General features: G+C 43.7%; 1 protein-coding gene across 1 annotated transcript in view; it reads right to left on the reverse strand.

Moving 5' to 3' along the window:
- Positions 1–27,780, reverse strand: part of LOC311099644 (astrotactin-2-like) — a gene marked incomplete at both ends in the record, with an annotated part of 337,207 nt that overhangs the window by 150,008 nt on the left and 159,419 nt on the right. Inside the window, one exon of the mRNA XM_084140362.1 lies at positions 11,369–11,521. Within this exon, the coding sequence (XP_083996488.1) occupies positions 11,369–11,521 (153 nt within the window). The remainder of the gene's footprint in view (positions 1–11,368; positions 11,522–27,780) is intronic.

Below are 27,780 nucleotides of genomic sequence, written 5' to 3' on the forward strand. Positions count from 1 at the left end.
TTGGTCATGCAGCATTTACGGTGATACGACCTCAGCAGAAGTCAGTACATTCATACTTTTTGAGCTTCACAGAGCAGTGCAGAGCTGTTGTCAAGGAAGTGAGTTTATGTTTTCTACCGTCAACCAATGCTGTCAATGCGGAGCTATACAGAGCCCTCCGCAATGTTACAACATTTGGGAGGTGCATGGCGATGCGGAACAGAGCTCGATTTGGCCTCTGCATGCCTCTGGAGGCTCTGCAATTGTGTCACACCTTCCATATGGAGCCTCCGACCACATTTTCAGATCAAGCATAAATAGTCTAGGCCTCCGCAATGGATTAGTTCAATGAGATGGGCACAAATATATATTTGTTACTGCTCGACTAAAACAATCTCGGTCGACCAACAGCCTAACAACCAAACAATCGACCAGTTGACTAGTTGGGGTCAGCCCTAGTCTAGAATGTCATAACTAAGGGGCTTAGGCCGAACCATGAAAAACAGCTCCAGACCATTATTTATCCTCCACCAACTTTACAGTTGGCACTATGCATTGGGGCAGGTAGTGTTCTCCTGAAATCCGCCAAACCCAGATTTGTCTGTCAGACTGCCAGATGGTGAAGCATGACTCATCACTCCAGAGAACGCGTTTCCACTGCTCCAGAGTCCAATGGCGGCAAGCTTTTCACCACTCCAGCCGACGCTTGGCACTGTGCATGGTGATCGTAGGCTTGTGTGCGGCTGCTCGGCCATGGAAACCCATTTCATGAAGCTCCCGATGAACAGTTATTGTGCTGATGTTGCTTCCAGAGGCAGTTTGGAACTCGGTAGTGAGTTTTGCAACCGAGGACAGATGTTTTTTACGTGCTATGTGCATCAGCACTCGGCGGCCCCATTCTGTGAGCTTGTGTGGCCTATCACTTCGTGGCTGAGACGTTGTTGCTCCTAGACGTTTCCACTTCACAATAACAGTACTTACAGTTGACCGGGGCAGCTCCAGCATGGCAGAAATTTTACAAACTGACTTGTTAGAAAGGTGGCATCCTATGATAGTGCCAAGTTGAAAGTCATTGAGCTCTTCAGTAAGGCCATTCTACTGCCAATGTATGTCTATGGAGCTTGCATGGCTATGTGCTCAATTTTATACACCTGTCAGCAACGGTTTTGGCTGAAATAGCCGAATCCACTAATTTGAAGGGGTGTCCACATACTTTTGTATATATAGTGTATTTTAAAAGGTCACTAGCTCCAAATGTCAATGACTTAAAACCCTCAAACCAACTATGAATTGTAGAAATTAATATACAAATATTGAAAGCATTTAATGAGACAACTAAAAGATGTGCAACATGAAAATATTGTACGATTTACATTGTGTAATGTATTGACGGTTCCTAAATATCCCCAGAGATAGGCTATCCAAAGTAAAACCAACTTTGCCACACTCGCACACCATCCGGCTAAAGCTAATTGGCAAAATTATTTGGCTAACTCTTCCCACCTGCGAACACACACAAGAGACACCCACATCAAACCACACCCCCAAACCAACTCTGAATTAATGTCACGTCCACGTGCTAGTCGGAATTAGGATACTAATTTCTTACTGAACCAAATCTAAAACGAGGCCAAATCAGGAAGTGCAGTCGCCATTTACATTTAGGCATTCATTCAGAATGGTTAAGTTAAGGGTTAATGCCACATTCACGTCATGTCGGAAACTTGGAAACTCTGACATGTTCAACTTGCTTACTCGTTGTAGAAAGATGATATCTGAGTTTCCCACTTGGGAAGTTTCAGAATCAACCAATATGAAGCCCCAAGCAAATAACATATTTTCATTTTAACTAGGAGATCCCGAGTTTCCAACATGACGTCAACACAGCATAAGGTTTGGGATAGGGTTAAAACCCAAAAAAGTAAAAACTAGGGTCTACCACTGGGATTGAACACGTGACCTGCAGATACGGAGTCATGGGATTACGACCATATGCCAACCCCGTCCACAATGACCTGGCAAAACCCAAGCCTACTTGAACGTAATAGAGCTCACTGTTGCCCTTATTAGCTGGTTTTGAAGGCATTTCTTGATTCCTCAGGACATGTACAGATGTTTTGAAGTAAATCTTAAGTGATCTGCATTCACTATGTCACTATCTATGACACCAATGCACTAAGCAGCACTTCTCAAATGGATACAAACTGACCTCAATTCATTTTGAATGGAAAACACATGAAGACTTTGAGAAAGGATTGACACAGGATAGATCCCCTTTAAAGACTGTTAGTGTACTTGTGTAGCCAGGTGGTAAAAGCATGTCGCTGTATTCATTTATATCCACTAGAAGGCACTGTCCCTTTAAGAGATTCATAAATAAGGTGTGCAAGTGGTTATAGGATTGCACATGCACAGTGTGTAAGAGTGAGAGCAAGCAATTACACTGGAGAGCTGTTGAAATCCATTGTGGGTCCAACGTTACTTTAGGTGGGTAAATAATAATTTTTTATCTTACTCTTGTACTGGAATAAATCATTTTGCATTATCTGCAGTGTATAAGAGTTTGTTTTGTAATATTTATGCCAGATGGTCATGTTAGCCTGTTGATACTTTCAGATTGACATGAGGATGTTAGCTTCTTGCTAGGTGAATACCAGTGCTCTCAGAACCACTTTGTGGTTCAGTTGGTAGAGCATGGCGCTTGCAATGCCAGGATTGTGGGTTCGTTTCCCACGGGGGGCCAGTATGAAAATGTATGCACTCACTAACTGTAAGTTGCTCTGGATAAGAGCATCTGCTAAATGACTAAAATGTGGAGTTGATGATAACATTATTTGAAGTGTGAGTAATTATCAGAATTACATTCTATTCGGTGTAAAGCTTCAGTGTGTTGTATTTTGTTTCATTTTTGAAACAAACTTATCCGTTGATATAACTTTTCCCCCAGTGCTGTTTGGGTGAGATGATGATCTACTGTTCCATGTGGGGTTAGGGTATCACGTGGACAGTGTGTTTGTAAGTATTCATATTGTTTTATGACAAAATGTATTTTTGTTTTCATGCACAATGTCATTTTATTTATGGACATCTTGTACCCAGATATTTGAAATGTTAGAAAGTCCATTCTAACTGTGAACATTTTGGTCTCTGTATTTTCTAGTGTTTTTCTATTGAAAGCAGAGCCACTACCGGTTATCCATTTCACTTTGTCCTTATTGTACTCAGATTGTTTTATGCACTTTAAAAACAGATTTATTTCACTTGATTGTGATTTAGACTGAACTTTACTTTATGGTGACTTCATCTTGTGGGGATTTCCCTTCTACATTATCCTATTTTAAATTTAAGCTTTGACAGAATAAACAACCCCAAATTAGTTTGTGTCCCGTGCTGAGTTTACTTCCGCCAGGCTACACTTGTCTCTATCCTCATGTCATTAAATATGACAGACGGTGGTGAAAAAAGATGGGTAAACTATAAACTCCAGTGGGTGATCAAGATAAGATGAACAACCACTGATATAAACCATATGATATTACATTTTTAGAACTGTATTGTTTAATTCCACTGATTCTCTTTTTTTTGGGGGGGGGGGGGGGGTTTGTTGACTCGGCAGGAGTCGAGGGGAGTTTTAAAAAAAATGCCTTATGTCTGGCATCTCGCAAGCCCACTGTCAGTGGCGTCTCTACTTACCAGCATTGGTCTGACTCTGGGCTGAGGTAGTTAGTTTCACGTCTCTGCCTCAGCCGTGGGTGGAGTTTGCTGTTGGACAGAGTGGTGAATAACAAGGCAAATCCGGGGGGAGCAGGAGAACATAATGAGCATATCTGAAACATGATTCCACTCGTTCACAGAGAGGCAGGCGCGATTAGGACTCAGATCAAGAATATTAGCGTTCTGAGTCGTGTTGATCAACGCTGGGAACGCAATGATAAGTGGGTAAAAAGGTGCATAAACTGTGTTTTATGTGTTTCTCCTCCACTACATCCCTGATCTCAGATGGTGATGGAGCAGGTTGCTGAAGTGTGATGCTAGTAGAAACGACTGCTGAGAAAGACATTTCTAATGGTTCTGGAGGAGCCCTAGCTCTCGATATTAGGCATAGTCAATAGTGTCATCTAATAGTATAGCCTGCAATCCAAGACAGTGATGGTAATACTATGGAGACAGATATACATGTCCTCTCTGAAGCCATAACAGGGGCCTGGTTAAAAACACAACACGCTGCTTGTTATAGTCTCCAAGGGTACTTCTACTAGTCTAAAAGGGTGCTTCCAGAGTGAAGTTTGCAGATAAACATGCTTTCTAGTGTGGTAGGACTGATGTGAATAAGACTGAATTGTTGATTACTAAGAAGTCATGCTTGATCTTGACATTTCATTGTGATAACAGTGAACCAAGTTATTTATATGCGATAAAAAAATTCTCAAAGCTTGTTGAATTCAAAATGTCATGATGTTAATTTGGACATGCGATAAAAGTTAATATAGGCCTAGGAATGAAAAAGGAATGTATGTAACATATACAGTATTATAGCAAAATGAATGTGTGTGGGCAGAAGCACTTTATTATATTCCACCATGCTTCATTCTAACTGGCTTTTGTTTGCAGTCTGGCCTTGTCAGGAAATTATGGTGGCTGATTAGGTGTAATGAAGTCCAAGCAGGGTGAGTGAGTAGCGGGAGCGCCAGACGGCCTTGCCATAGTGCCCCAGGCAGCCCACCTCCAGCCAAGTGCACATCAGGAAGCAGCAACTCTTCAGTGGCTCCACTGATCCCTGACCAGCCCTAGATTCCCCAGGTGGGCACCCCTCTCTCTCACACTCCATCTCTCTCTATCCTAACTGCATCCAATTAAATATCCCACTGCTTGATATAGGGTTTTGAAACTGGCAAACAGGTGGCAGCACAGTTGCATGTTACAGTACAGCAATGGAACAGATTTCAATAATCTCTGAGTTTTTGGAACCTGAAGGCTTTCAAAACCAGAATCTTCTAAAATTGCAGTGCCATTGTCACACCCTGATCTGTTTCACATGTCTTTGTGATTGTCTCCACCCCCTCCAGGTGTCGCCCATCTTCCCCATTATCCCCAGTGTATTTATACCTGTGTTCTCTGCTTGTCTGTTGCCAGTTCGTTTTGTTTTGTCAAGCCTACCAGTGTTTTTCCCCTTGCTCCTGTCTTTCTCAAGTTCCTGTTTTCCTGGTTTTGACCCAGTGGGCCCAGATAACCGGATGTTTGTTCCTGATGCTGTCCGCTCCGCAGCCCTGGAGTGGGCCCACTCCTTGCCTGCTACCCGGGCTCCCGTTGGACCCTGTGCTTTGTGCGACAACGCTTTTGGTGGCCTACCATGTTTCCTGACGTCTCCGCGTTCGTCGCTGCCTGCACGATCTGTGCACAGAACAAGACTCCTCGGCAAGCTCCGGCTGGTCTCCTCCAACCTCTACCTGTTCCTCACCATCCCTGGTCTCACATATCCCTGGACTTTGTCACGGGTCTTTCCCATCTGATGGCAACACTGCCATCCTGACAGTTGTGGACCGGTTTTCTAAAGCTGCACACTTCATTCCTCTCCTCAAGCTACCCTCTGCCAAAGAGACGGCCCAGCTTATGGTGCAGCACGTCTTCCGGATCCATGGACTCCCAGTGGACATGGTCTCCGACCGGTGTCCTCAGTTCTTGTCACGGTTCTGGAAGATGTTCTGCACACTAATTGTGTCGTCTGCCAGCCTTTCCTCCGGTTTCCACCCTCAGTTCAATGGCTAGTCGGAGCGAGCCAACCAAGACCTGGAGACGACACTGCACTGTCTGGTCTCCGCCAACCCCACCACCTGGAGCCAGCAACTAGTGTGGGTCGAATACGCCCGCAACACCATTCCCTGCTCTGCCACAGGTCTTTCGCCCTTTGAGTGTTCCCTGGGTTATTAGCCCCCGCTCTTCCCGGAGCAAGAGGTCGGCATACCCTCGGCCCAGATGTTTGTCCGCCGCTGTCATCGTACCTGGAGGAGAGCCCGGTTGGCTCTTCTCAAGACCACCTCCAGGTATCAACGACAAGTGGACCGCCACTGGACCCCGGCTCCCTGGTATCTTCTCGGGCAGAAGGTATGGCTGTCCACCCGATACTTGCCCCTCCAGGTGGAGTCCCGCAAACTTTCCCCCTGGTTTATTGGCCCTTTCCCCATCTCCAAGATCATTAGCACCTCTGCTGGTCATCTTCTGTTGCCCCGTACCCTCCATATACATCCCACTTTTCATGTGTCTAGGATCAAACCCATGTCTCACAGCCCTTTGTCTCCTGTTTCCCTGATCTGTTTCACCTGTCTTTGTGATTGTCTCCACCCCCCTCCAGGTGTCGCCCATCTTCCCCATTATCCCCAGTGTATTTAAACCTGTGTTCTCTGTTTGTCTGTTGCCAGTTTGTTTTGTTTCGTCAAGTCTATCAGTGTTTTTCCCCTTGCTCCTGTCTTTCTCAAGTTCCTGTTTTCCTGCCTGCCATTCGGTACCTTGCCACACCACCCTGGATTACTGACCTCTGCCTGCCCTTGACCTGTCGTTTGCCAGCCCCCTGTTTTTGTAATAAACTTTTGTTACTTCGACACTGTCTGCATCTGGGTCTTTTCCTGAAATGTGATAGCCATAAGGATATTGCTGAATTCATGTCCTCATTTATCTGTGACACGGGTTAGGGTAAAACATTGGAACAGGTGGGAGTTTTAATGGTCAGGCTGGTTGCAGCACTCCCATCCAAGTGGCCTTACTGCCTACCTCCATCTCCCCTGGACGTTTATTCACATATTCCATTTTGATTAATGGATCGTTTAGGCTAACGAGCATATAAATGGCACACACAGCACTCCGGGTGTAATCTGCAAATGGCGGGGTCAGGGAGAGAGTACATTGGTAAATGTGATCTCATAGGGTTTGACTGATGACTGGCTGCCATGGGGGCTCAAATCCAGAACCCTTAGCACAATGGCACCTTGGGCTATTAACACCAGCATCGCAGGGTTTCATTCCTCCATCTTGGGTAATTGTTGCACCTCCCCTATGGCTATCTCCACCCACCCTGTGCAACTGAAAGTGAGGCTGGGGAAACCATGGATTGTTAGGGCCATCTAAAATGGATGTTTCACTCCTAAGACCAGGATGTGTCAATTGAATCATATTCCTGTAAGCTTATCAACCAGTGAGACAGAAGACATGGTACATTAATAACTGTTGTAGGGCTATGCAGTCAGGCTGACATATGAGATACATGACATAGAGTTGAAGTCAGAAGTTTACATACACTTAGGTTGGAGTCATTAAAACTCGTTTTTCAACCACTCCACACATTTATTCTTAACAAACTATAGTGTTGGCAAGTCGGTTAGGACATCTACTTTGTGCATGACACAAGCAATTTTTCCAACAATTGTTTACAGACAGATTATTTCACTTATAATTCACTGTATCACAATTCCAGTGTGTCAGAAGTTTACATACACTAAGTTGACTTTGCCTTTAAACAGCTTGGAAAATGTCATGGCTTTAGAAGCTTCTGATAGGCTAATTGACATCATTTGAGTCAATTGGAGGTGTACCTGTGGATGTATTTCAAGGGATACCTTCAAACTCAGTGCCTCTTTGCTTGACATCATGGGAAAATCAAAAGAAATCAGCCAAGACCTCAGAAAAATTATTGTAGACCTCCACAAGTCTGGTTCATCCTTCAGAGCAATTTCCAAACGCCTGAAGGTACCACATTCATCTGTACAAACAATAGTATGCAAGTATAAACACCATGGGACCACGCAGCCGCCATACCGCTCAGAAAGGAGACGTGTTCTGTCTCCTAGAGATGAACGTACATTGGTGCGAAAAGTGCAAATAATTCCCAGAACAACAGCAAAGGACCTTGTGAAGATGCTGGAGGAAACAGGTACAAAAGTATCTATATCCACAGTAAATCGAGTCCTATATCGACATAACCTGAAAGGCCGCTCAGCAAGGAAGAAGCCACTGCTCCAAAACCGCCATAAAAAAGCCAAACTACGGTTTGCAACTGCACATGGGGACAAAGATTGTACTTTTTGGAGAAATGTCCTCTGGTCTGATGAAACACAAATAGAAATGTTTGGCCATAATGACCATTGTTATGTTTGGAGGGAAAAAGGGGGACGCTTGCAAGCCGAAGAACACCATCCCAACCGTGAAGCACGGGGGTGGCAGCATCATGAGGTGGGGGTGCTTTGCTGCAGGAGGGGCTGGTGCACTTCACAAAATAGATGGCATCATGAGGAAGGAAAATTATGTGGACATATTGAAGCAACATCTCAAGACATCAGTCAGGAAGTTAAAGCTTGGTCGCAAATGAGTCTTCCAAATGGACAATGACCCCAAGCATACTTCCAAAGTTGTGGCAAAATGGCTTAAGGACAACAAAGTCAAGGTATTGGAGTGGCCATCACAAAGCCCTGACCTCAATCCTATAGAAAATGTGTGGGCAGAACTGAAAAAGTGTGTGCGAGCAAGGAGGCCTATAAAAACCTGACTCAGTTACACCAGCTCTGTTCGTCTGGTCTGGAGAAATGGTCAGTGTAAGACTATGTGGTAATTACATTGATGGTTAGAAACACATTGCTCGACTTTCAGTTAAGCATGAGTCCATTGATGTAATAGCCTGGACAGGAGCATGCACACACACACACACACACACACACACACACACACACACACACACACGCATTGTTGTCTGTCTGTAGATCATTGGGCCTGTTATAGAAAACCTAAGACTTTGGGTCAGAGCTGCAATCACGGTGTATTGTCTAGACGGAAGATTGAAGGGTGTTGAAAGTGTAGCAAACCACAGAATCCATTCACCAGCCATCAACACTCCCTGAATCAAACACACACACTGGTCAGGGTAAGTAACAGGCTTTGCGAATTCAGCCAACACCATTTTCTGTCTCCACACACTGTCTCTATATTAGGGGAATCTACTGAGAGACAGACACAACACTGGACACTTTCATGTGTAACTTCAAAGCATCAATTAATATCAGATAAGTGGGATGAGAAAAACAAGGTTAGGCTGTCATAGTGGGCCAAAGATTAGTTCTGACACATCAAAACAGTTCCACAGCTCCTAAGGAGCACATCAAACATTATTATCATCACAGAGGGAAACACAGTGCACAAAGTTGTATGCACATACAGTAGGGACAGAATACAGAAATTCAATTTGAGACTAAACGTCATTGTGAAATGACTTCAAAGTGTGTCTCTGAATGGTGGCCCGGGCAGAATGTTAACTAGCCCAATCGTGGAGCCCTCAAACACTGCACAGTGAAATAGAGAATACAGACAATGAAATATAATCTGAAAATCTGAATTTGAAGGGAGAGATTTGTGTCTTTGTGTGCTGATGTAGTTGTGTGTGTGTGTGTGTGTGAACATGCATATTTGTGTGTGTTTGACATGTAGCTAGATAATATAATAGAAAAGAAGAGCGAGAGCGAAGTGGGAGAGTGGAGAGAGCTCTTCTCTCCATTTCAGCGCCAAGGACAGTGCTCTATTTGTTGAGTCTCACTGAACCAAACACAACACTTCAACTGGCCGTCTGCTCTTTACCAATGCAACTTGATCTCACTCAGACTACATTTACTCACTTATAATCTCTAATAATGTCTCTCTTTTCAGACTCTATTCTACAATAGCAGAGACACTGTCCTTGGTGCTGAAGTGGGGTACAGCAGTCTTTCCTGACACAGCAGTCTTTCCGCTCTCTCTCTCTCTCTCTCTCTCTCTCTCTCTCTCCTCTCAAACACAAGTGTTCTCGCAAACAAGAACGGAAACATAACTACTTGAACAAATGGATCCCACAACAACTAGAACCGTTCCCCCTCAGTTCTCCCCACAATCTAATTCAAAGAAATGTATGCCTCTATCAGTGGTTTAACTCGTCAGCAAGACTCTTAATAAACTGCACAGATGGTGTCCTCTCCCCCTTGCCTGTCTGGTGTCACTGAGACGCCCCCGCACAGCATGGGGCCTCGTGCCACCGTGGCAAAGGGCCTGTCTCCGCCATGGCCTCTCATTACAATGCAAAAGTAATCAGCAGCAACAACGACGACGGGGGAAATAAAGAGAACCTCACAGCTGCACTCACACTTAATCTATTTAAAAACTGGCATCCATGTCAAACAAATGTTCAGTGGGGCTCGGGGAAACGTGGAAAGACGGCAGAAAGGGGAACTAATTTACGGCATAAAACGCTGTTTCAAGCCAGCCCAAATGAAATAGAAAAATACTCCATAGCCCACCCTCTCGCCTCGTATATTCCCAATTCCTGCCTTCTCCATCTCGCGTATAATTTGACTGCACATTAATTTCCTCGCGTGGGCTAATCTCAGAGCCTAGCCGTCGAACTCTCCTTTCCCTCTCTCGGCTAATTGAGTTTCCCTTCTGTAAAAGTCCTAGTCCAATTAGCATGTTTGTTATCTTGCATTGGGTCCCTCTTTGTGCTGAGAAACACAATTTCACCGAGAGGAAATCTCCCGCCAGCAACTTGCACTGAGAGTCTTTAGGATTTGAAAGTTAGACAGTTGGACCCACTAAAGGGATTTGATTTCACAGAGCCGACATTCGCTAACAAAGCTAAGCAAATTCCTGGGCTATTCGCTCAGGGTTTTTCAATAACTAATACTTCTAACTTGAGAGTTAAAGTGGTAACAGAAAATATAAAAACACTTTTTTCAACAAAAAGACATAGCCTTCCTGTTAGTTACGTTGGTTGGACATCTAGCAACCCCCCAGCCAATGGTTAGGGTCTGCTCTGTGTAATATGCTACATTAAAGTACACTACTTAGCATATAGAGGAGGCGGCATGAGGGGCTGATAAAGTGTGTAGTCAAGGGCATGGGGTAAGCTGTCCAAGGTTAATGTCTCATTTCCACAGAGGCCACTCAGTCTCTTCCAGTAGTGGGTAATGTCAATGACATTGATGGGTCTTTTACTGTCATATATGATTTGAGTGCACGGCAACGGCCAAGGTCTGAATTTATGGTCCTGAGGACTGAGGTCATGGATGTGATACATCTAGACATTGTAGTCAGTTGCTGCACCACACACACACAAGCCTCCAGAAAGTAAAGGGATACAGCATACTAGAACAACAAGCCAAATAATGCTCAGCATGTGCTTGTACAGTATATGTAGTCTATTAAGTTGCCCTTGCATTTGAACAGAAGAGTGATTCATTAACTGTTGTCCCACTGTATACATAGTGGGTGTCAACCTTGACAGAAATGTGCTCTCTGTACATTGATAAAAGGCTATTTATTTATTTTATTTAACCTTTATTTAACTAGGCAAGTCAGAACATTGACTAATGAGCCTCTATCTTACCTCTGGTGTGGCTTGGGCCTCTGTTGCATCCTGTGGAGGAGCTGTGTGTGACGTTGTGTTGAAAGTGGGCGATCTCCGGGGTGGTGTTAGTACGGAAACTCTCCTTGAACTGCCGCATCAATGCATCCACCGTCTCCTGCTTGGGGTCAAGGGCTGTGGGAGGGATAAAGCAACGAGATGTGTTAAAAGGTTTCACACTTAGAGAGGGTGGTTACAAAGCATGAGAAACAGGCACTGGTATGTTGTAGATGCAAACAGGAAAGATTAAAGTAAAAAAAAAAACACATTTGAATGAGAGTGGGCTTGTGAAAATACTTTGTTCAGCAGTCTCCTCGAAGTGTGATTCATATATTAATAGATTTATAAAAAAAATAAAAAACATGCTTAAAAAACAACTGCTTTGCATCAGAGCTGCATTTAGAATTAATTTTTTTAATTTTAGCAGACGCTCTTATCCAGAGCGACTTACAGTTAGTGAGTGCATACATTTTTCATACTATGAATGCATATATAATAAATATGATGACATACCTTGACTCTAGTTTGTTTACTGACTATGACTTTGAGGGCTATACATCCGGGCAGTTATCAGGAAGGGTATTTTACTATTAGACCCCAAATGATTGGAACAAAATAGTTGACAATCCAAGTTTGCAGAGTTTGAATCATTTAGAGTATTTTAGACTGAACAGTTGACTCACGCTAGCTCAGTCTAAATCAACATTGTGTTGTGTGTCAAGTACTGTAAATTACAAAGCCTAGTTACAGCAGATCAATTGGGCCTGATTTGGTGCACAGCTTCAGTATGTTTTCAGTACATTTCCACCTCCTATAAGTACAAAGGTTGTTGAAAGGAAGATGGGTTCCGACTTTCCGACTGCCTCAGTTCAACAACCTTTCATCTCTACAGGAATCCCCCTTCAATGGGCTGCCCCTTGCCGCTCTGTTGAACAATGCATTCCTAGTTCAATCGAGTACAGGCTTAACTGAAGGAACAACAAAGACAGAATGCAATATTACATTTTATTAAATAGTTTGGGGAATGGCCTCGTCCTGTTGCTGAAAAACAGCAAGTGAGAGGACGAGGGTAAGTTCACATATAAATACATCCCAAGATTTACACCCATTGGTTGAGAGAGAGGAAGGTGATAATTGCAAAAGTGAGCCCATAGGTTAAACATCAAGCGTGAGGAATGTGCATTATTGTGCCGTGCTTATAGGCTATAAGGTAAATAGGTTAATGACATTATGCACATGGCTAATAGGAAAGAGGAGAAGAAACAGGAAGCTATGCTGATGATAATACGTTTGTATTCATGCCCCTATGCCCCTAGAATAGGAAACAAAGTGAATGATGGTATGCTTACTGGATGAAGTTAAACTTTCGTAAACTACATTTCAACGTCTGAAGAAATAACCTTTAAATGTTGTCAAGTTTGGCATGAAGAAGCAGTTGCGCAATTCACATCTGAACAAGAAAATACCTCAGAAGCTTTGCACTATTTCAAAGTGTGTATCACTGCTGAATCGGGCTGCTATAATAGACTCAAAGCACAAAGGACTACAGATGAGAAGAAAAAATGGGCAAATTTCTTTCCAGTTAATCTTCCAAAATAGAGCACTTCCTTTTACAATAGGTTATGGGCATGGTTTGCATAGCCCCTTTGAAAACCAATATGAGATGTAGTGAGGAGTTGGATTGCAGGCACATTTCCTTCTACTCGGCAGAAAATCACCAACCCTCGGGGGACTCATATGACCCATCTAAACATGTTCTGCCCCATTTGTGCCACCAAGACAAGAAATGAGAGAGAATATTCTTCCCATTGTTTCCTCTGCGCAAAAAAAAATAAAACAACGATCCCTAAAAAACACAGAGGGAAGCGACCATTTATCTAGAGCCTCCATTACGAAGCGGAGTGCTGTTCCCCCATGGCCCGCAATGCATCAAAAGTTCAATTAAAGTGAGATATGTAGACCTGGGAGTCTCTCGGAGGAGCGATGATACGTCTGGACATGGGCTATTTACTCGCAGTGCAGTGTGTGTAGGAGCAGAGCAGCCCAAAGTGAGCGACAGAGAGGGGGGTTCGGAGATAGATGTGGCCTGGCTCACAGCGGTATAGCGCACTCCACAGACAGGGTCATTTCTCAACCTCCCCAGCTCCGTCTTTCTGTCTGTCAGTCTCTCTCAGGTGTGCTCACCTCATGAATTATTATCAAACATCTATTTGCCGGGAAGAGTCAGGGAATGCCAATGAGAGAAAGAACTATACTGGAGTGCTGAAATAAAAAGTTGTAGAAAAAAAGTCAGGTAGCATTAAAGTTGAAAGTTATGATGGATTTTTGACATTGTTTCCTTATTTGTAGTACAATAGAAACAGTGTTACATTCATGTTTATGATTCAGTCAGTTTGTATAAGCTTATACAGTCGTGGTCAAAAGTTTTGAGAATGAAACAAATACTAATTTTCACAAAGTCTGCTGCCTAAGTTTTGATGATGTCAATTTGCATATACTCCAGAATGTCATGAAGAGTGATCAGATGAATTGCAATTAATTGCAAAGTCCCTCTTTGCAATGAAAATGACCTTAATCCCCAAAAAACATTTCCACTGCATTTCAGCCCTGCCACAAAAGAACCAGCTGCCATCATGTCAGTGATTCTCTCGTTAACACGGGTGAGAGTGTTGACGAGGACAAGGCTGGAGATCACTCTGTCATGCTGATTGAGTTAGAATAACAGACTGGAAGCTTTAAAAGGAGGGTGGTGCTTGGAATCATTATTCTTCCTCTGTTAACCATGGTTACCTGCAAGGAAACATGTGCCGTCATCATTGCTTTGCACAAAAAGGGCTTCACAGGCAAGGATATTGCTGCTAGTAAGATTGCACCTAAATCAACCATTTATCGGATCATCAAGAACTTCAAGGAGAGAGGTTCAATTGTTGTGAAGAAGGCGTCAGGGCGCCCAAGAAAGTCCAGCAAGTGCCAGGACCGTCTCCTAAAGTTGATTCAGCTGTGGGATCGGGGCACCACCAGTGCAGAGCTTGCTCAGGAATGGCAGCAGGCAGGTGTGAGTGCATCTGCACGCACAGTGAGGCGAAGACTTTTGGAGGATGGCCTGGTGTCAAGAAGGGCAGCAAAGAAGCCCCTTCTCTCCAGGAAAAACATCAGGGACAGACTGATATTCTGCAAAAGGTACAGGGATTGGACTGCTGAGGACTGGGGTAAAATCATTTTCTCTGATGAATCCCCTTTCCGATTGTTTGGGGCATCCGGATAACACCTTGTCCGGAGAAGACAAGGTGAGCACTACCATCAGTCCTGTGTCATGCCAACAGTAAAGCATCCTGAGACCATTCATGTGTGGGGTTGCTTCTCAGCCAAGGGAGTGGGCTCACTCACATTTTTGCCTAAGAACACAGCCATGAATAAAGAATGGTCCCAACACATCCTCTGAGAGCAACTTCTCCCAACCATCCAAGAACAGTTTGGTGACGACCAATGCTTTTTCCAGCATGATGGAACACCTTGCCATAAGGCAAAAGTGATAACTAAGTGGCTCGGGGACAAAACATCAACATTTTGGGTCCATGGCCAGGAAACGGCCCAGACCTTAATCCCATTGAGAACTTGTGATCGATCCTCAAGAGGCGGGTGGACAAACAATAACCCACAAATTCTGACAAACTCCAAGCATTGATTATGCAAGAATTGGCTGCCATCAGTCAGGATGTGGCCCAGAAGTTAATTGACCGCATGCCAGGGCGGATTGCAGAGGTCTTGAAAAAGAAGGGTCAACACTGCAAATATTGACTCTTTGCATAAACTTAATGTGATTGTCAATAAAAGCCTTTGACACATATGGAATGCTTGTAATTATACTTCAGTATACCATAGTAACATCTGACAAAAATATCGCATAACACTGAAGCAGCAAACTTTGTGAAGACCAATACTTGTGTCATTCTCAAAACTTTTGACCACGACTGTTTTCTAATTTGGGTCCTCAAAAACAAATATATATATTGGTTTTGAAGTTACACAGATTAAGAATCAAGCCACTATGAAACTCGGAAGTTATATGAACATGAAGGTGAGTAGTGTAACCAGGATACCATTGTCCTTTAAAAGTACTTTTAAATTTAACAGTTTCATCCCATAAAAATAATTTAAAATGTACGTTATAATCTTAATTGAAAACATGCTCTATGTTTTCATGCTAAAACATTATCAAAATGTGATAATGACTGTAAGAGATTACATTTTCTCATAATAAGCATTCAGTCGAAAAAATGTAATTAAGAGAATCCTTGTCTCCCAGAATAGAACATTTGAACAATCTACAAAGACATGTATTTTAAAGCTCCTAAACAAGCTCTGTTGTGATTAAGAACTTGTATTGGAAAACCATTAGAACACTAAAGAGCAATGACAAGCCCATCTCCATTCAGAACAAAGCTCAAACTAATGGTACTGTCTATCAGCTTCTGTATTGGTGCTTATTTAACAATGGGCAAACATAAACAGAGAATGCATTTACCCATTTTCACCCCTTTTACTAACCAATGCTTCACATTGTGTAATGTCCACTTCTTAAACAGTGGCCAAAAATACAGTACACTAGAGTATGCCCTCTGTCCTTTTAAAATCCACTTAGCAGTGGTGAAACAAAAACTACACTTTGCACCATGTCCTTTACTAATGCCCACTTCTTAAACAAGGACTGATATAGCCATATAGCCAACAGCTCACTCTTGGCTCCTTCATGTCCACTTGAACACATAACGTATGAGTGTAGCATGTTGAAACCCCAGCGGAGGGTTCCATGAGCCTGGGAAGACTCAATGAGACGACTCATCTAATGACAGTTAGACGCTGCATATGAAGCACTAGCCAGCTAGCAAGAGTGCTACGCTAAGGCAGTAAATGCACTGAGAATTCCCCATTGGGCCTTCGATGGTGCGCTTGGCTAATCCACAGGCCTCAGTTCAGAAAACAAACAGACTGGGCGGACCATGTGGGCAGCAGCCACTTAAGCCCTGACCTGCCGTGACTGAGGAGTGGATGCCTGCCTGAATGTGTGAGGGAAGGAGGTTAACAGGGCCCATACATATTGCATGGCCCCTTGGCGCTCACTTTGTTCTATCGGGGAGTCAGAGATGCATCCCAAATTAGCCCTGCGAGGCCCCATGGCGCACTCCTTCAAACAAATCGTTTGTCTCTTTACTGTGTTCGGCAACTGCTGTCCATATACTTTATCATGCTCCCTCTCTCTCCCCCTCTCTCTGTAACTGCCTCTCTCTCACACACACACGCACACACACACACACACACACACACACACACACACACACACACACACACACACACACACACACACACACACACACACACACACACACACACACACACACACACCCTCCCTGTGACTGGCTATTGATATTGTCTTGTAAATGCAATATGTTCGTTGATATTGGCTTTAAATCATGCCTGTGTGCTGAGACTGTTTGTCTCTCTTGTCTCTGTAGAAAGATATCATCCGAAGACACTGCAATTGATATCACTTGAGGGAAAGACGCATGTTGTCCATTTATAATTGTGTTGCATTTATTTTATTTTTTTATATAGCACAGCTCTGAATTGTTCAAATCAACAGTTAAAACAGGTTTCTAATAATTCCAAAACACAAAGCTAGGAATGGTTGTCAGCAAGAAACAAAAATATAATTTCAAAAGTTGAACTATCACACTGGAAGATAGTTTTCTTCATACCAGAAAATGGTCGCTTAAGGGGGATTGGAGATGCAGGTATGAGATGCACTACATTACCAAAAGTATGTGGACAACTGCTCGTCAAACATCTCATTCCAAAATCATGGCCATTAATATGGAGTTGGTCCCCCCTTTGCTGCTATAACAGCCTCCACTCTTCTGGGAAGGCTCTCCACTAGATGTTGGAACATTGCTGCGGGGACTTGCTTCCATTCAGCCACAAGTGCATTAGTGAGGTTGGGCACTGATGTTGGGCGATTAGGCCTGGCTCGCAGTCAGCATTCCAATTAATCCCAAAGGTGTTCGATGGGGTTGAGGTCAGGGCTCTGTGCAGGCCAGTCAAGTTCTTCCACACCGATCTCGACAAAAATTCTGTATGGACCTCGCTTTGTGCACGGGGGCATTGTCATGCTGAAACAGGAACGGGCCTTCCCCAAACTGTTGCCACAAAGTTGGAAGCACAGAATCGTCTAAATTGTCATTGTATGCTGTAGTGTTAAGATTTCCCTTCACTGGAACTAAGGGGCCTAGGCCGAACCATGAAGAATAGCCCCAGACCATTATTGCTCCTCCACCAAACTTTACAGTTGGCACTATGCATTGGGCAGGTAGCGTTTCCTGGCATCCACCAAACCCAGATTTGTCCGTCGGACTGCCAGATGGTGAAGCGTGATTCATCACTCCAGAGAACGCATTTTCACTGCTCCTGAGTCCAATGACAGCGAGCTTTACACCACTCCAGCCGACGCTTGGCATTGTGCATGATGATCTTAGGCTTGTGTGCGACTGCTCGGCCATGGAAACCCATTTCATGAAGCTCCCAACAAACAGTTATTGTGCTGGCGTTGCTTCCAGAGGCTGTTTGGAACTCACTAGTGAGTGTTGCAACCAATGACAGATGATTTCTTGGCGCTACATGCTTCAGCACTCAGCGGTCTCGATCTGTGAGCTTGTGTGGCCTCCTAGACGTATCCACTTCACAATAACGGCACTTACAGTTGACCGGAGCAGCTCTAGCAGGGCAGAAATCTGACGAACTGACTTGTTGGAAAGGTGGCATCCTATGACACTGCCACATTGAAAGTCACTGAGCTCTTCAGTAAGGCCATTTTACTGCCAATGTTTGTCTATGGAGATTGCATGGCTGTGTGCTCGATTTTATACACCTTTCAGCAATGGGTGTGGCTGAAATAGCCGAATCCACTAATTTGAAGAGGTGTCCACATACTTTTGTATACGTATATAGTGTAGCTTATTGCGGCTAGCTGAATACAGAGGATTAAAAAAATTACAGTACCTGAAGTAATAGCTACTAACAGCACTAGGCTCTCAGAATGATATACTGTATTTGTTTCCTTTACTTATTTCCTTTACTTGACACTTTACATATTATACTTTCCTTTCCTTAGGACAATGTTGGAGGCACTTCTGGGACCGAGGGTCTTTCTCTCCACTGAAAGCCCAAGGTAGCTTCTCACTTGCAGCTCAATATGAGCCAAAGCCTCTGTGTCCTTATTTTCTCCTTCAGCATCTTCCTTATCTCCCCTAGTCCCTTATCTGCCATGACAGTGGGTTAACAGTGTCTTAGAAGCATTGGACACAGCCACTTGCACAGTGTCCCAGTCCATGAGTAGATCTCATGGGCTCACACATCGAATAATGAAGTAAGCGACATCTTTTTGAGTGCGAACCAATTACACCTTTTTGTTTGTCTCACACCTCCCAGCGCCAGAAGACAACCTTACGGCCAGGCACAAACAGCAGCTGTGTGTGTTTGTGTGTGTGTGTATGTGTGCGTACGTGCATGTGTGTGTGCGCATCCGTGTGCCCGACTTTGTGTGTATGTGTGCTAGGCTTCAGATTGTGATACCTTCATACCGACCTTGTGCCATACTGGGATATTTGGCAATGCCGGCACAGAACACAAGGGCCGCTGTTTTCAAACCTCACTGATACCCCACTAATCCGAAGGTTAGCAATGCTAACGAGTACATGTACAATTCCATAGAGAATGCTAACTAAATACTAACTAGCGCATTGTAAACATTTTATACAGTCTCTGACCTAAACTATACAAGTAACTCAAAAATGTTACTCACAGTTTGCTGCACGCACAAAACAAATATTAGACAGACACTGTTACCAAGTGAATGCTTGATTTTGGAAGAAGCTAACCACTTAACTAGATAGCTAACTAGCTACTAAATGAGAAAACCACATGTACAACTGCGGAGCATTTAGGACATTTCTAGCTGGCAAACATTTAGTTGTGAATTCCATACTGCAATTAGATCACCTGGCGCATTCTGCACAACAGTGAGTGACTTACAAGGCTCCGGTCTCACCATTGTGTGCTTGTAAACAAACACTACGTGACTGGAGACACCGGTAAGCTTCATAATAAAAAAATATGTGACGTGAAATGAAGAACGCAATCTTTTTTATCTCCTAAAGTATTGCACAAGTTGACTGCAGGTATTTACTTAAAAAGTAGCTACAAATATTCACATTTATTAAAAAACTTCAAAGAAATAGTTTCAACGGTATTGACGGTTTTGAAAAAGCATACTGTGGCTTTTTCCAAATACCCCGGTATACGGTATACTGTATACGGTATACCGCCCAAGCCTATTGTGTGCACACGTGTGAGCTTGTCTGTATTTGTGCATCTGCCTGATCAAAGTTGGGCAACAGAAATCAGTCATGGGAGTTAGTATTCTATTTAGTGTTTGTTGGCATAACACAGGCCCTCAATGGGCTCTCACATTCAATATGTCTGCTAGGAGTGCGGAAGACTGGAAAGGTGAAGGGGATTTACTTCAAGTGGCCGCTCCACACCTCATACAACCAGCTCTCCTCCCTCTCTTTTTCTTCCCTCCTCCTTGTCTCTCTCCCTCTCTGCCTTATTTCCACTCTTCCTCTGCCCTCCCTCAAGATCTCATCAGTGAGAAACCTGTTGATACAGAAAGAGAGTGAGGAGGAAGACAGCAGGGGGATCAGTGCTCTCTACTCTCCAGTGGGGACATGGTGGTAACTGTCCTTATTCAATGTCCACCACGACTACATGCAAACACTGGGTACAGTGGGGGAAAAAAGTATTTAGTCAGCCACCAATTGTGCAAGTTCTCCCACTTAAAAAGATGAGAGAGGCCTGTAATTTTCATCATAGGTACACGTCAACTATGACAGACAAAATGAGAAAAAAATATCCAGAAAATCACATTGTAGGATTTTTAATTAATTATTTGCTAAGTATGGTGGAAAATAAGTATTTGGTCAATAACAAAAGTTTCTCAATACTTTGTTATATACCCTTTGTTGGCAATGACACAGGTCAAACGTTTTCTGTAAGTCTTCACAAGGTTTTCACACACTGTTGCTGGTATTTTGGCCCATTCCTCCATGCAGATCTCCTCTAGAGCAGTGATGTTTTGGGGCTGTCGCTGGGCAACACGGACTTTCAACTCCCTCCAAAGATTTTCTATGGGGTTGAGATCTGGAGACTGGCTAGGCCACTCCAGGACCATGAAATGCTTCTTACGAAGCCACTCCTTCGTTGCCCGGGCGGTGTGTTTGGGATCATTGTCATGCTGAAAGACCCAGCCACGTTTCATCTTCAATGCCCTTGCTGATGGAAGGAGGTTTTCACTCAAAATCTCACGATACATGGCCCCATTCATTCTTTCCTTTACACGGATCAGTCGTCCTGGTCCCTTTGCAGAAAAACAGCCCCAAAGCATGATATTTCCACCCCCATGCTTCACAGTAGGTATGGTGTTCTTTGGATGCAACTCAGCATTCTTTGTCATCCAAACACGACGAGTTGAGTTTTTACCAAAAAGTTCTATTTTGGTTTCATCTGACCATATGACATTCTCCCAATCCTCTTCTGGGTCATCCAAATGCACTCTAGCAAACTTCAGACGGGCCTGGACATGTACTGGCTTAAGCAGGGGGACACGTCTGGCACTGCAGGATTTGAGTCCCTGGCGGCGTAGTGTGTTACTGATGGTAGGCTTTGTTACTTTGGTCCCAGCTCTCTGCAGGTCATTCACCAGGTCCCCCCGTGTGGTTCTGGGATTTTTGCTCACCATTCTTGTGATCATTTTGACCCCACGGGGTGAGATATTGCGTGGAGCCCCAGATCGAGGGAGATTATCAGTGGTCTTGTATGTCTTCCATTTCCTAATAATTGCTCCCACAGTTGAATTCTTCAAACCAAGCTGCTTACCTATTGCAGATTCAGTCTTCCCAGCCTGGTGCAGATCTACAATTTTGTTTCTGGTGTCCTTTGACAGCTCTTTGGTCTTGGCCATAGTGGAGTTTGGAGTGTGACTGTTTGAGGTTGTGGACAGGTGTCTTTTATACTGATAACAAGTTCAAACAGGTGCCATTAATACAGGTAACGAGTGGAGGACAGAGGAGCCTCTTAAAGAAGAAGTTACAGGTCTGTGAGAGCCAGAAATCTTGCTTGTTTGTAGGTGACCAAATACTTATTTTCCACCATAATTAGCAAATAAATTCATAAAAAATCCTAAAATGTGATTTTCTGAAAAAAAATGCTCAATTTGTCTGTCATAGTTGACGTGTACCTATGATGAAAATTACAGGCCTCTCTCATCTTTTTAAGTGGGAGAACTTGGTGGCTGACTAAATACTTTTTTCCCCACTGTAGCTAGGGCGAAGTACAGTAACACTGCTAACAAGACATCCGACTGTCAGGCAATGTATGTGTCAGGGCTATGCCAATTATCCCCCTGTCAGACTGTTATGCTGATACAGAGTCACAATATATCTATTCACAATGAAATGTCGTACAACAGACCAGACACTTTTTCTCATTAATTCAGGTGGGTTTTGCTGCTAGGAAACCAGGCAAGGCTAGAGCGGCAACAGTTATGAGGCCAGCTTACAAAGGCACTGCAGGTTTGGACTTCGGAGGAACAAAACAAATGTAACAAGAGCCATGCAAATTCATAGTGGCGGATGCATCCATGAGGGAGATGTGGTTCTCATTAATCTTAAGAGCCTAAAAATCCCTGCTGCTTTAGTCTGTAGTAAATCCACGGGAAGAGAAAGGCTGGGAGCTCAAATACAACTCCCTTTTTCTCTCTCCCTCTTTTCATCACTCTCTTTCTCTCTCTCTCTCTCTTTTCATCACTCTCTCTCTCTCTCTCTCTCTCTCTCTCTCTCTCTCTCTCTCTCTCTCTCTCTCTCTCTCTCTCTCTCTCTCTCTCTCTCTCTCTCTCTCTCTCTCTCTCTCTCTCTCTCTCTCTCTCTCTCTCTCTCTCTCTCTCTCTCTCTCTCTCTCTCTCTCTCTCTCTCTCTCTCTCTCTCTCTCTCTCTCTCTCTCTCTCTCTCTCTCTCTCTCTCTCTCTCTCTCTCTCTCTCTCTCTCTCTCTCTCTATCTCTCTCTCGCTCTCGCTCTCATGGTCCCTGTCTGGCTGAGGGATTGAAAGAGAGAGTTAAATGGAAGGGAAATGGGAATACAACCCAGCTCCGATTCCCTCTGTGATTTATTCAATTTGCTGTTGTTTCAAGGCGAGTCTGGAGGTGCACCCTGGGATGGCACAGCCGTGACATTGCTGCCTCTGGGAGCGTGACAAGAGAGAATGGAGAGAAGAGAAAGAATGGTGAGAAGAGAGAAGGATAAAAAGAGAATTGGGGTGGGCTGAGAATTGGAGAGGTGGGGCGAGGGAGGCAGGGAACAGGGTAGAGGGAGACGGACAGAGATGAGGGCAGAAGGAGGGGGGGGGGGATAGAAGACAGCAACATGAGAGAGAAAGAGGTGATGGATAATGGACATGGAGAGAGGGAGAGAGAGAGAGAGAGAGAGAGAGAGAGAGAGAGAGAGAGAGAGAGAGAGAGAGAGAGAGAGAGAGAGAGAGAGAGAGAGAGAGAGAGAGAACCAACATGGATGATGAAAGCAGTGTTTCTAAAAGCCAGCTGGAACTTGATGTAAAAGACCAAATCGAATCTCTCCATAATGATGAGTATTTTGTACATACTAATTGGACTATTAATAGGTAAATATGGCACCCATGGTGGCTGTCCTACCTCCTGCAGAAAAGTCTCCTAGTTTCACTGGATATGACAGTGAACACAAACTGGGCAAACATTAATTGAAACAATATTATTTCACCATATTTTATTACAGTTTTTCTCAATTGCTAAAACACTAAACCCTATTGTCTGAACCAAATGCTCAGTTGCCTGAACCCACTGATTGAATCAATCACTCTTTTGGCAAAACCATAAGCACTTTTCACCTGTTTAGACATAACTTGCCAACACATTTTCATTGTGATGCACCCGTGCTGCATAATGGTGAGCACAGGTGACAAAAGTCAAACACAATTAGAGCACATGTGTCACCACTTGAACACAACAACTCAAAATTGATCACACTTGTGGCTAATGATGTGAGGGAACATATACAGTAAGCCAGTTCAGAGAGCACTGGTTTGTGAGGCCCTACAATGGATAGAAATCTGAGGGGAAGAGTTCGTGTGTGAGGAGGTCGAGGTGGTCGAGGTGGTCAGCGAAGACAAAGAACAGTAATATCTGATGAAATCAGAGCTACTGTGATTGACCATGTTCTTGTCCATGGTATGAGCATGAGGGAGGCTGGACAAAGGGTACAACCAAACATCAGTAGATTCACTGTGTCCACTGTAAGTCGCTCTGGATAAGAGCGTCTGCTAAATGACCAATTCTTCTTTCTTTATCCACCATAATCCGAAGATTTAGAGAAGAGAACAGGTAATTACCTTTTTTTGACATTATAGTACAGTATGTAAATGTTGACAGCAATTACTGTATGACATACTATATACTGTACCACAGTATACTGTAAGTAAATATATGTTTCAGTACATCACTGTACCAATGTACTGTAGTATTGTAATGGAGGGTTGGTCTAACTGTTTGTAGGCCTAGTATTCCATATATTTTTTTTGTAACTCCATGTTCTCTTTTTGTAGAATTGAAAGACTGCCACATGGGGGTGGGAGGACAGGTATGTTCTCCCCACACCAAGAGACCCTAATTGTTGATATGGTCCGTGAGAACAATGCCATTAAACTGAGCGAAATTCAGCAGAAGATCATTGAGGACCATTTAAATTTTGAGGGTATCAACAGTGTCAGCCTCTCTACTGTTGATCGTGTCCTCAAGCGCAACAGACTGTGCATGAAACAGCTATACAGAGTGCCCTTTGATTGCAACTCAGACAGAGTCAAAGAGCAAAGATTCCAGTATGTACAGGTTGGCATATATCCAGACACATTCAATGTTGATTACTCTAAGTAGTGATTTACTGTAGTGGCCTAAATCACTTTTTCCGTATCACTTACAAAACTATATCTATTTCTACAGAGGGTTTTTCAACTGGATGCAATGGAAAGACCCCATCAATACATCTACATGGATGAAGCTGGGTTTAATCTCACCAAAAGGAGAAGGAGAGGCCGTAATGTGATTGGCCATCGGGCCATTGTTGGTGTTCCTGGGCAGCGTGGTGGCAATGTCACATTATGTGCTGCCATCAGCAATCATGGGGTTGTCCACCATCATGCCAACCTGGGGCCCTACAACACTCACCAGCTCCTCATTTTCCTCAATCATATGCGAGATGCTTTGTTAGGGCAGCAGGATGAGCATCCCATCTATGTTGTTGTTTGGGACAATGTGAGTTTTCACAGAGCCCTCCAGGTTAGAGAGTGGTACAATATGAACCAAGGTTTTATCAATCTTTGCCTTCCACCGTACTCCCCTTTCCTAAACCCCATTGAGGAATTCTTCTCCTCATGGCGGTGGAAGGTATATGAACGCCAACCTTACACCAGGGTAAATCTCCTGCAAGCCATGGGACTTGCCTGTGGTGACATAGGTGTGGAGGCATGCCAAGCCTGGATACGGCATGCCAGGGGTTTTTTCCCCCGTTGCCTGGCCAGACAAAATGTGGCCTGTGATGTGGATGAAGTCCTGTGGCCTGACCCAGTACGGAGACATGATGCTGTGGCTGAGTAATGCACTTATTTGTATATTTTTGTACTTTATTTTTACATGGGCTTACTGTACACAAGTGGCAAACGCATAAGATTTCTGTTTGTTTTTACAAGTGCTACATGTAAATGCACAAGATTTCTGTTTTGTCTTTTTGTACAAGTGCTAAATGCACAGGTTTTTTTTGTTTTGCAACATGCATTTAGCCTACAGTGAACAATAAACATTTATTTCTCCAGCTTCATGTCCTGAGCATTGTGTTTTCTATTTTTCTACGTAGTGTTTAGTGACTGTTCAGTAGTGTTTTTTATTTTGATTGACTCGGGGCACGATTTGACAACATAGTTCAGTTTTGAGCACAGATTGAACTGTTTTGAGGTGAAAGTTTGGTTTTGCAAGAAGAGTCTGAGGTTTTGTGAATGTAGCTTGAAAATTGGGTTTTGTGTTCACAGTTAAGAGAAAAGGAGAGCAGCTTTCAAGAAATGTGTCTTAGCAATCGAGAAAAACTGTAATGTAACTTTTTGATTTAATTTGTATGTAGACAGTTTTTGTCTCAATTCAACAGGGTTTTCATTATGGTTTACATTTGTTGATGATTCAATCAAATATCAATCAGAATTGGACGTTGATCTGATGTCTGCTTTGTAGGACGGTCCCTCTTAAGGGATGGTAAGAAGGACTCACTAATCGCTAGTTAAGCTTATGGAAAACAAGCTAATTAATTCACACTAGCTAGTAGCTACCTAACAGTGCATCCAGCTGTTTCTATTAGTCCTGCCTTGTGTACTGCAGGCTGTTGGGTTAATGGGTAGATACACACTCTGCCCACCTACTTAACCCTCTACCCCCTGTAGATAAACAGAAAACCCTAGAGTGTTTGTTGTATACAGTGGGGAGAACAAGTATTTGATACACTGCCAAAAATCCAGAAAATCACATTGTATGATTTTTAAGTAATTAATTTGCATTTTATTGCATGACATAAGTATTTGATCACCTACCAACCAGTAAGAATTCCGTCTCTCACAGACATGTTAGTTTTTGTTTAAGAAGCCCTCCTGTTCTCCACTCATTACCTATATTAACTGCACCTGTTTGAACTCGTTACCTGTATAAAAGACACCTGTCCACACACTCAATCAAACAGACTCCAACCTCTCCACAATGGCCAAGACCAGAGAGCTGTGTAAGGACATCAGGGATAAAATTGTAGACCTGCACAAGGCTGGGATGGGCTACAGGACAATAGGCATGCAGCTTGGTGAGAAGGCAACAACTGTTGGCGCAATTATTAGAAAATGGAAGAAGTTCAAGATGACGGTCAATCACCCTCGGTCTGGGGCTCCATGCAAGATCTCACCTCGTGGGGCATCAATGATCATGAGGAAGGTGAGGGATCAGCCCAGAACTACATGGCAGGACCTGGTCAATGACCTGAAGAGAGCTGGGACCACAGTTTCAAAGAAAACCATTAGTAACACACTATGCCATCATGGATTAAAATCATGCAGCGCACGCAAGGTCCCCCTGCTCAAGCCAGTGCATGTCCAGGCACGTCTGAAGTTTGCCGATGACCATTTGGATGATCCAGAGGAGGAATGGGAGAAGGTCATGTGGTCTGATGAGACAAAAATAGAGCTTTTTGGTCTAAACTCCACTCGCCGTGTTTGGAGGAAGAAGAAGGATGAGTACAACCCCAAGAACACCATCCCAACCGTGAAGCATGGAGGTGGAAACATCATTCTTTGGGGATGCTTTTCTGCAAAGGGGACAGGATGACTGCACCGTATTGAGGGGAGGATGGATGGGGCCATGTATCGCGAGATCTTGGCCAACAACCTCCTACCCTCAGTAAGAGCATTGAAGATGGGTCGTGGCTGGGTCTTCCAGCATGACAACGACCCGAAACACACAGCCAGGGCAACTAAGGAGTGGCTCCGTAAGAAGCATCTCAAGGTCCTGGAGTGGCCTAGCCAGTCTCCAGACCTGAACCCAATAGAAAATATTTGGAGGGAGCTGAAAGTCCGTATTGCCCAGCGACAGCCCTGAAACCTGAAGAATCTGGAGAAGGTCTGTATGGAGGAGTGGGCCAAAATCCCTGCTGCAGTGTGTGCAAGCCTGGTCAAGACCTACAGGAAACGTATGATCTCTGTAATTGCAAACAAAGGTTTCTGTACCAAATATTAAGTTCTGCTTTTCTGATGTATCAAATACTTATGTCATGCAATAAAATGCAAATTAATTACTTAAAAATCATACAATGTGATTTTCTGGATTTTTGTAGGAAGTAGGAAAACCTGCAAAATTGGCAGTGTATCAAATACTTGTTCTCCCCACTGTATGTGTTTTTCACACATAAGTCTACAGTATAGAAGTATCCCCTTTCCCAAGTGCTTGAGTAGAAAAGCACTGGCCGTGCTACAAACTGTGTAGCGGGGAAAATAAGTGCCTACCTTCACTTGTTGCCTTTGAAAACGTGATGAAAAGAAAAATTGACAGAATAGAGAGCTCCAAATGGGTCCAATTGGAACTTTTCTGGAGCCTTTCTCACTCCTTCCAAATGATGCCCAGGCAGAGATAGAGTGAGAGAGAGAGAGGTGATGTGGTGGGTGTGATTGTTTGCCCTGCTCT

Source organism: Coregonus lavaretus (assembly GCF_964263955.1).
Source record: "Coregonus lavaretus genome assembly, chromosome: 24".
In the NCBI taxonomy this organism is placed as follows: Eukaryota; Metazoa; Chordata; class Actinopteri; order Salmoniformes; family Salmonidae; genus Coregonus; species Coregonus lavaretus.